The 10,903-nt window shown below is 41.7% G+C and overlaps 1 protein-coding gene across 2 annotated transcripts in view; it reads left to right on the forward strand.

Annotated features, from left to right (window-relative positions):
• The first annotated feature begins 490 nt into the window (after nucleotides 1–490).
• ARHGEF3 (Rho guanine nucleotide exchange factor 3) overlaps nucleotides 491–10,903 on the forward strand; it is a 63,234-nt gene continuing 52,821 nt past the window's right edge. The window contains exon 1 of one of the 2 annotated variants that reach the window (XM_006917520.3): nucleotides 491–742. In XM_006917520.3, coding sequence (XP_006917582.1) covers nucleotides 647–742 — 96 coding nt within the window. In that variant the 5' untranslated portion in view covers nucleotides 491–646. The remainder of the gene's footprint in view (nucleotides 743–10,903) is intronic. The other variant, XM_025050811.1, reaches the window with a different exon arrangement.

Consider the following 10,903-nt stretch of genomic DNA (forward strand, 5'->3'; position numbering starts at 1 on the left):
TACACTTAAAATGGGCGCATTTTACACCATTCTATTCAAATGATGTTCTTTTAAAAAAAAAAAAAAAGTGTGAGGATGAGGGGAGACTGGCTGAGAATAAAGACAGAATACCGCCTCTCTTAAGGTGAGCTTTTAAAACGCTTGCTTTTCTCTCAGGCTGTTTCCCTCATCCGCGCTTTTGTCCAGGCCTCTGCTTCTTCCACCCAGGGAGTGCCGGGGAGTTCGAGTGCAGTTGACACTGGGCTGGGCGGCCGTGCAACCGCGTACTCCTCGCCAGGTGCCCCTTGGCCACCGGCCCGCGGGAGGGAGAGGTCCTGCAGCGAGATCGTCCCTCGTCCCTCGTCCCTCGCCCCTCGCCACACTACAGTCCTAAGGCGTTTTCGCCGCCGGCCCCTGGGCGCTCCGGGGACGCGTCGGGGCGGGGCCGAGAGGGAGCCCCGCCCCAGCTGGGGCGGACCCGCCCGCGGCTCCGCCCCCTTTCTGTGGGCGCACTGGAGTTGGGTTCCTCCAGGCTAGAAGCCGGCTGTCAGTCTCCGTGTCGCCGCCTCTGCCCGGCATCGTGGAGCTGGGGACCCCTTTCTCCTGGGAGTTCTGTGGTCGCATCGGGTCAGCGGTGACATCCCAAAGGGCAGGCCCGGCAGCCGCCATGGTGGCCAAGGATTACCCCTTCTACCTCACGGTCAAGAGGGCGAACTGCAGCCTGGAGGTACCCCCGGCCAGCAGTCCAGCCAAGGACGCCGAGGTAGGGACCTCCCCACCTGGACCTCTCTGGGTCGCCTATCTGTCTCCATTTCTTCCTCTCTCGGCTCCCTCCCTGTGTCACTGTCTCTGTGTTTCCATCTCTCACTTTATGTGTTCCTCTCTCTCCATCTCTCACACTATGTCTCCTTGTCTCCATCTCTCCCTGTCTCTTGCCTCCCTTCCCTACCCTCTCTGTGAATCAAGCATGAGTTGCTTTCTCTGTCTCTCTTCCTCTTAGCCAGAGAGCAGCAGCCTCTTTCCCCCTGCCGCCCCGCTCCCCCTCCCTGCTTCGCGCCCGGCACGGCTCTCAGACTGTCAGTCTTCTGTCTAGACCCGGCAGAGTGACTCTCCGACCATATCGGCTGGCCCAGTCATCGGGGAAGAGCTACCCTTTAAGCGCTGGTTTCCTCTTGCCTGGATTGGGGGAGTAGGGGATGGTTCTTAGGGACCCTTCAGAGATATCTCATCTGTCAGGCTTGGCCTTGCAGCTGTTTGGCAACAAAGACAGGACACCTCTGCTTCTCACCTGTGGCCAGTGGGGGTCATTCAGCTGGAGGTCTGGGGCTGATTGGTCACCTGAGTGCCTTCTACATGGATCTTGAATATGAATTAAACTCCTCAGGAATGATTGGAACATTAGGAACATTTCTTTTTCTGGGAACTTTTCTGTGCCATCAGGGTGATGTGAGGGAGTCCTCCTGGTTGTGTTTAGTCTGCCTTTTCTCTTGTGTATTATATCTGGCAAAGAGCTCACTGGCCTTAAAGATTGGGTTCAGCTGGAAGAGAAAGCATCCTCTCTTTCTTTGGGGGTTTTAAGGAATACGGTTGCTCTCACTGGACTGCAGTTTTGCTGTTGTCAAGCTATAGTGGAACCCACAGGACCCAGCTCATCATTACTGCTCATGTGTGTATCTGGGAGATCTTCACCTTCCCCTCTAGGAGAATGTGTAGGCCGGTATGCATCCAGCCTTGTTGCAGCATTCTTGGGGGTTCTGCCCACCTGGCACCCTTGGGTCTGCTCAGCTGTGTGCACTTGGCTCACTGAATTATGTATATTTGGGAGGACAGCATCAAAGATTCATTGCCTCTAACAAGAGCTGCTCCAAGCTGACAACATTCCAAACAGTCTCAAGTTGTAATCAGCTTTCTGTTAGCTGAGCGCAGACTAACTTCTCACCCCCACCCCACACTCCAGCTCATTTGTAAATCTTCACAAAGAGTTTTTGTTACCAGCATCTGTGGAAGGGTTATGGCCCTAGTGATATTTGGATTCCTATTTAAGTTTTGACAGAATAGCACCTGCATAGAATTCAAGTTGTTCAGGCTTAGAATGGATGTAATAATTTTTCAATGGGAACTTAATAATTTAGTGAATGTAAGAGCAGTGAAGCTAATACCTTTCAAACTCCTTTTGGAAGGAATCAAAATATAACCAAGTTTAATTAATAAATTGAATTGAGTCAAAGAATGTAAGACTAACTCTGGACTCTAGTCTCTTCTTCCTATCATTTAGCCCTATGTTTTTGAGTAGTTTAGCTAAAGGCTTAGGTAAGACATCTGCTTAGTCTTATTCTTAGAATATAAAGATATCTGTATATCACAACTGTGATGAAAGAAATGTATCATAAAATGTCGAATATTAATTTTCTTGGTGGTAGCTGGATCTGGATTACATAAATGTGACTTTTTTTTTTTTTTTTTAAATGCAGATGTCCTGGTGTAGGAGTAAAGATGAGGGAGGTACAATTTCAGAAATAGTTGGTAAATATTTTTCAGGTGTCACCATTGAGGATTTTCAAAAAGTGTTTAAGTCAAGTACAAGTATCTTTTATGCTCTATACACCTTGAGGCAGAGGTGTCCCCAGTACATTTCCTAGCTTCATTGATCTGGCATATCACTTCCTCATAATGGCGATAGGCAAAGTTGAAAAAAGAAACCTAAGTGCGCTTGGGGGCTGGTTTTCTGGTTTCATTTTCAATGCAAAAGACAGCTAACCTTGTAGGCCTCACTTCTCCATAAGCAGTTAACTAAAATATATTTTATACCAGCAAGTGTCATCAGTATTTGTGTTTAAAAACAGCATACACTAGTTGGCCTTTTGAAAGACATGATTATATGCTTGTTTATAAACTAGTTATTGACTGTTAGTGCCTATGAAAATAATTTTTGAAGATTGATCATTTTCTTTGCAGAAGGAATATAGTCATAATAAAAAGAACTGGCCTATCCAAAGTCCTTTTTGACCTTCATAGGCAATTACAGCAGAGCACCTGTGCCCTTCAGACATATAATGGCTGTTCCTTCAGCATTTGCTATAAGGACAGTGGGCATAGCGCTGCATGGGCAAGTGCCTTCTAGTGTTTGTTTTTGTCATTGCAGGCGGAGTGCTAGGGAAGGCCACTTAGGGAAAGGCTCGAGGTTTAAGTGCTTAGTAATTTTTTTTATTTCAATGATAGTTTCCAGTGAAAGAAAAGATATTTTAAATTTTATTTTCTTTAAAATATCTATTTCAAACATTAAAAATATTCTATATAGATTAATATTAATATAATGCTGCTTCTTAATCTAATATGCCTTATGACATGAGTGTATGAACTGAGTTGCAAATATTTAATTTTAATACCCATAACCAACTAGATCCTTCCAGCTCTAATCATTGACCGTGAAATCTAAGGAGCTTAGTCCATCTCAGTCCATGTGAGTATTGTTAAGCTTATTTCTTCTGATCACTGATACAGCTTTTCCCAATTGATCTCTGTATTGTATTTATTGAGTGCTTACTTCCCATGCCAGGAGGGACTGGTTCTTCTAGGCATGTTAGGTGCTCTGAACACCTGATCGAGTCACTAAAAAGAAAGCTGTTAGCACTCACAAATTACACTAACTATAAGTTAAAAGTCACTACTTACCCATGGTGAGGTTTGATCTTAAAGAAGGCTTAGATGAGTGGAGATGTTGGCTAAGGACGCTGGAGCCTGGTGAGAGGGTCTTAAGAGTTTGGGGTCCATTTCATTTTTAATGAAAATACAAAGATGCTTCTGTTATATTCTTTCTGAAACTATATCTGACAATCAGATGAACAGCTTACTTTTGATTTTAAGATTCACTCTCTCAGATGTTGGGTAGGATTAAGCCAGATTTAATTAATCATATTTGTAGCCATTGCCTTTGTCTTTTAAAAGTATATGTTCTGATTTTAGCTCAGCCAGTAGCCTTATGTGGCCCTTGGAATGACATGTACATAGCTATGATGGAGCTGTAGTCCTTCTCTAGGTACTACATCTAGTGTCTCACTTGAGATCCCAACCATGATATAAGGTTAACATAAAGCACAAATTATTCTCCTCACTTTATGAATAAAGACACTGAGGAGAGGTGACTTGCAGAAAACCACAGAGAAAATCAGCAGCTGAACCAAGATCCAATGACAGGTTTCCTGATGGATTTAATCCAGTGTTTAATACCAGTGTACCTTGTGGCATTTCCGGATGTTTATCTCTGAGAAGGGGGGGATGCAAAACTTAACAGACATGTAAAATGCTTTCAAATGTTTTATTTTAAATATATAATCTAGAGTACTTTATGTAACTAAGAAGGTACCTTTAAGTTTTAGCTCTAAAGAGCAAGGTGAACCCTATGCCTCTGCCATAATTTATGCCGCAGTCCACACATGTATTTGAAAATTGTATGCACCTGGGGCTGTATTCCTTGCATGCCAGCTAGAGCACTAAAAGGGTCACCTGGTTTTCAGTAATTTATACATTTCACGGAATCTGTATCATATAGTATCCAACTGACAGTATATATTACCAACTGTATGGAAATGGTTCTGAGGAGTTATTGCAGTTAGAATCCTGGGTTTCTTTTTCAAATGACTAAATAGACTCCATGAATCATGTGACCTCAGATCTTGCTGGGTCAGAAGCCACACTGAGTTACCCAGGTAAAAGCCATCCCTTACTGATAGGATCTGGTTATGGTCATTCAGTCATGATTCCTAGGCTTGTTCAGATGGGCCTCCAGGATGCAAATGAACTAGGAATAGGTTTATTAGAGGAGAATATATTGACTTTACATGTATACATTTGAGGCTGTTCAGGGCATTGACTCTGGAATAAGACTGCTTGGGTCCCAATGCCATCTCTGCCACCTGCTCGTGGTGTGGCCATTGGACAAGCTGTTGTACTTCTCTAAGCCCCTATTTCCTCAGTGGTAAAATGGGAATGAAATAGTTCTACCTCCTGAGACCATAGTGGGGGTCGATGAGATGATTCATGAAAGTGCTTAGTATACTGCTTAACACACAGTAAGTGCTCAATAGGTATCATCATTCAAGACCATGTATCTCAGAGAGATCCGTAAAACAATTTTAAGAAACATGACCACCACCCTAATTTTCTGATGGTGTTTTATGCACAGCAGTGCATCAGGGGCCTTACTGTAAGTCTTTTAATCATCCTCACAATTCTGTGAGGTTGGTAAAATTGCCCCATTTTGTAGAAGAAACTGAGGCTCAGAGCTGGATAATTGGCCTTTCCAGGATGGAGGAGCCAATACTCACACTCTAGTCTGACCCCGAAGTCTTTACTTTCCCAACCACATCACATTGCCTCTAAATGACTAAACACTGGTCTCCTTACCACATAACACACAAAGGATGAACCCTCCTACCAGAGCAAATTGCCTCATGGTCAAAGGCTCATTTTTTCCTGAGTGTCTGAATGGAAGACCTCACCATTAATCAATGCTTCTGGCAGCCCACTTCATAGAATGGCCACAACCTGACCCACAGGAGTGGGGTTTGCAAACCTCAGTTTGGAAGGCTTTCAGTAACTTCCATTTTGTATTTCTCAAGAGCAAGGAGCTGGTCTTTGGCAGAATTCCGCATGCTCAGCTCTGTGGAGGTGACATAATTAGTTTTGCAATTAGTCATTTTGCTAATCTACATTAACCACTAGCCTTCCAAGTAAACCAATAACTGGAAGGCCCTGACTGCCATCTAGATATTTGCAAATTGTTGTTTTCTCAAGACTCTCTGTGAGTGCCTATAAAATCCTGGACCCGTGCCACTGTTTTCATAACAACTGAATGAAAATAAATTACTGATCATATCCTAATTTTACAAAGCCCTGTGCACATGTAATAGTTATTAATGGTGTGTGTGTATCTAAAATAGCTACTTCATTTGTGATATATGCATGCAGTAGCCTTCCATAATTTGCCAGCGCTGGTAACAGGTACAAGTCACACACAAAATGAGGAAATTGCTGTGATTACATTGCCATTTTTTCTCATTGTGTTGGCTGATGAACTATCAGGAGTGAAGGATAGTGGTTTCTAATGCCTCCCAATTTTTATGAATTGATACCACTTATTAGCTTAGAAGAAGCTGTGTCACAAATAAATCAAGAAAGGCTTCTGAACCTTTGGCTGGAAAAGGAGTGGGTCTTTTTAAGTCTAGAAACAGTTGTGCCTGGACCTTCTGTGTTTGGGCCATTGTGGTTTTTTGCAAGAGGGCAGCCCGATTATTAGTAAATTTCAATTAATTGAAGCTGAATCAGAAACCTTATGGTAAATTCACCGGACGTTTTTTTTCTTTCTGGCTCTTGAGATGAGGAAAGGAGCAACAAAACAGGCTTTTTTCCGGGGATTTAAGAAACAAACAAACCTCCAGGAAATGACCCAGGGTCATTGCATTAGAGAACCTCAGAATGGAAAAGGCCTGTTGAGAACATGGAGCCCAGTTTTTATCCGCTGCTGGATCCATTCAATTTCTGCTTAAATACCTGTAGGGACAGAGAGCACATTACCTTTCAAGGCTGTCTTTGCTTAGTGTGGATCATGAGAAAATCCTTTCTTAGTTTTACTGTTGCTTTCTTGAGCTCAATATTATACAGTAATACTTTCTTGTGTGTTATCCCCTTAAATATTTGAAAACTATTTTTTCTCTCTCGCATCTACTCCTACTCTGTGTACACACACACACACACACACACACCATATTTGAAAACTATTTTTTCTCTCTCCCATCTACTCCTACTCTGTACACACACACACACACACACACACACACACACACACACACACACACACACACACAACTTCCCTTAGGTGCTTGTCTTCTCCTGGCTAGACTCCTGGTTCCTCTTACATTTCCAGATGGAACATACTGTCCAAACTCTTTCTTTTCCTTGCTTGTTTCTACTGGACATCTTGATGTGCCTGGAAATCTTGAGTATTGATCAGCCCAAAGACACTGTATGATGCGGTATCAACAAACGAGGTTACTTTTATGCTTAATGTGCTTCTTTAGACAAGAAAAATAGACTAATACATTGAAAAAGATTTTTGAAATAGAAATGACAGACTTAAGCTTAATATCTTTGTCATATAAAGAATTTATACAAATGTAAAAGAATGTCCAAGATATCCATTGAAAAATGGGCAGTTCACACACAGGGAGCTATCAAAGTAAACTTTATTTAACATGTTCACTCTAATAGAAATTATAGAAATGAAAAAAGTAATAATTAGGTCCTATTTCATACTTAATTGGTGTCACAGATATTTTAAAGACATGATAAAATCCAGTGCTGGAGATGTTGAAGGGAAATAACACACTTCTGTGTAGAACGAGGGAAATTGTCAGTGCATGTTAAAAGACAAAAAAGTTTCAAATCTTTGGACCCAGTATTCCAGCTTTTTGGTGGGGGAGGGAGTGTTTGTCCAGAGTTGTTCATAATGACATTATTTGCAATGATCTTCAAGTTTTATGTTTGTGCATTTTATAGGTTTCAAAGCATTTTTATATTCTTTGCTTCGAGCATAATTATCCTCATTTTAAAGATGAGGCTACTAAGAGTAAGAGTGGTTCAGTGATTTTTTCCCAGGATCACATAGTTGGGAATGGCAGAGCTGAAGCCTGAAGTCCAATTGTATGATTCCATCCTAACATCCTTTCCTACTTATTTAACATCCAGAAAAACCAAGAGCCTTTCTGACCTATAATGAAGGAATGGCCCCATGTACCATGGCCTCTGGCAAAAGAGGCAGTGGCATCATCTGAACTATTACACACTAGCAAACAATTATCATAGCGTTCCTGAAAAAAAAAAAAAGAGGGAAAAAGTTGAGCATAATTATGTACATGATGTGATCAATTTAAATATACACACACACACACACACACACACACACACACACATACATACATATATACATGAACATGGTATGTAGAGAAGTGGGGGAAGGGATGTTTCAATCAGAGTACCCCCCTCCTTTTATCATCATGCTCACTAAATTCATGGAAATTCCATCAGTGTTCAAATAGCAGTCAGATATTTTCACACACATTATCTCCGTTTAACCTTGTACCAGCTGAGGGAGCTGAGCAAGGCAAGGACTGTCCTCTTGGTTCTCAATTGAAGAAAGAGATTCAGAGAGGTTAGGAGGCAGGGCCAAAATATTGGTCTCTCCTTGCCTAGCCTTGACCTCTTGGAACGCCACAGTGTTGGCTTAAGCCAGTCATGTTCCTGAGAGAGGTCAGTTGCAAACAGCACTATTTTGGGGGTATTCAAAGTGAATCCCATTAAATTTAGCCAAAACACTGCAGGCAGTGACCTGGCCAGGGGCCAGTGGACTGGTGGGCCCTTCCCTTGGCTTGTACTCCAACAGATCCAAGTGTAAGAAGGTCTTACTTTACGTTTGATATGAAATCCCTGTTAGAGTAATCAAAAAGCCTACAAAGAATGGATAGACACAAACTTCTTTCCATGTCGATGACATCCCTTAAAATGACATTTTTCTGAGCTCTGCAGATCTAATTTACAGCAGGGATGATAATTAAATGGTAAGGAGAAATGGAGCTTTTCCCTGAGGGTACTGTTTCTGTAGATATCACTAGAAGTTGGCAACCTGACTGAATTAAATAAAACTGAGAGCCTATGTCAGTACCTTGACAAAATATAGTTAAATGTTTAGCAAGTACCACAAATTGAGGAAAAAGCCACAGAAGGGAAAAGAGAACCAGCCAGTGGGTGGAAAGAGATAGAGGTGGGCTTGATGTCCAATGGGGCTAAGTGAGAAGGCAACCCTTTCTGTGTTTTTTGGCCGCCTACACAAGGTCATTGCCAGCTCCCTTCTCAAGTGTGTTATCTTATATTGAAATGCTAACATTTCATAATCCCCACTTGACTCAGGCATGTCAAGAACGACCCCAGGCAAATACAGAGAGGATAATTAAAAGTCACTGGTGAAGACTTAGTTTTTACTTCCCACAGCTTGGGGAGGACTGTGGGTGGCTCATCAATATCCTGTTAGGTTTTGGTAGTCTTGGTTCATTTTCACACGCCTCCTCAGCCATCTTCTTTGCTGGTTGGTGAGTGCCTTGGGTGCTTCTGGGTGTGGGTTTGCAGGAACTGCTGTGATGAAGGAAATAGACTGTTTGAAGAGCAAAAAATTGATGGTAACTTAAGTGTCAACCACAGACATGTGGTGAAGAGTCAACTCCTGCCTCAGCTATTTGATGGTGCCTTACCAGAGAGCTTTAAAGGAGAGCGCATCTTAAAGGACATCTGGTTTTCTCTGGGTAGTCTGAAAGCTTTATGCTCAGACCTTTAGAGTCTAGGAGAGTAAGGTTTGCTCTGGTTCAACATCAAGGAATGATGGGAGCTCACTTTGGAGGACTCCTAAATGCTCGCCTGAATTTCTTTAGCAGCATTTATTTCTGAGCTGGTTCCTACAAGAGTTTCCCTACTAGCTGGGGACAAGGCACAAGTAGGCCCAGCTTCTTGTAACCTAAGAGTCTTTGTTTCTGGAATGAATGGACTGGACTAGATCATTATTTTCCAGAAGGTGGGTTTCATACCACTGTGTTAGCTCAAATGATACAGGACAAAGTGATACAGAGACAAGACACAATAAATTCGAAATACTTCCCCTTTCTAATTCTCTACCAATCCTTCTGATTATGGCCAGGAGAAGAATCTTAGTTTGTATCTACTGTGTCTTTAACACCTCTATCGCTTGCTAATTTCCTCTTTTAACAAAGTGCAGACTTCAGGCTCTGAAGCTTCAAGCAGGCATGAGAAACAAGAATTTAACAATACGGTTCACTTTTTAAAGTTAATTTCTGATTATGGCGGGTGATAGTGATTTTCTGTTTAAGACAGTAATGTTTGTACAATAAGTTGATTTATTTAAAAAATGAGTAATTTTTTTTAAAAATAATTCATTCATTTATTAATTTTATGGTGACATTGGTTAACAAAATCCACTAAGTTTTAGCTGTACATTGAAACAGTAAGGCATATTTATGTTTACACTGTGTGTTCCTCCCACAGGTAGGTGTCTTTCTGTCACCACATATTTGACCCTCTTTATCCCCACTACATTCTGGTAAAAAATGAGTTATTTAAGAAAACATTAAGTACATAGTAGCTCAGGCGATATATACATAACACACAAAAAAATTGTCATGAAGGTATCTAGAATTTAAAAACAGTGCATTAGGTGTGTTCTGAGGCCATTCTAAAATTAGAACTCTGCAACAATATGTTCCCAAGATCAGGCACTGCCACTTACAGACTAAACTTGAACTTTGAGCATAGGACCCAGATTTCAGATATTAAAGATTTTTAAATAGATTAAAAATTGGCCTTAATGTATCATAGAAAATTATTCTGGACTAGATGTCAGCTAATTAAAAAAATAAAACTGGATTTCTGTTCTAAAACCAAAAATCTTTTCAAAGCTTCAAAGAAAGTGCCAAAGTTCCAGCTGAAATCATTGAAGCCATCTTCTTCCTTTTCCCCTTTACCCTAAGGGAAGGATTGAGCAAGACTGCATTTTAATTTGGGGCAGCCATTGCATGTAATGGATAGGAACTTGGACTTGAGGGTCCCACTAAGCTGAGTTTGAATCTCAGCTTGGCTACTTGTGAGCCAAGAGGTCTTAGACCAGTGACTCATTATCTAAACTTCAGTGTCTTCATCTGTAAAATAACTTCCAGGGGAATTGGTTGTGGAGATGAAATGGCATGCAAAGGACTTCCACAGAGCAAGTGCTCCAAAGCTCCATTAGCTGCAGCAGCATCTATTTTGCATGTATATCAGTTGAGTGCAAACTGTGGATGATCATCCCTATCAAGTGGTCTGCTCAGAG

This window comes from Pteropus alecto, unplaced genomic scaffold (genome assembly GCF_000325575.1).
Source record: "Pteropus alecto unplaced genomic scaffold, ASM32557v1 scaffold75, whole genome shotgun sequence".
Lineage (NCBI taxonomy): Eukaryota > Metazoa > Chordata > Mammalia > Chiroptera > Pteropodidae > Pteropus > Pteropus alecto.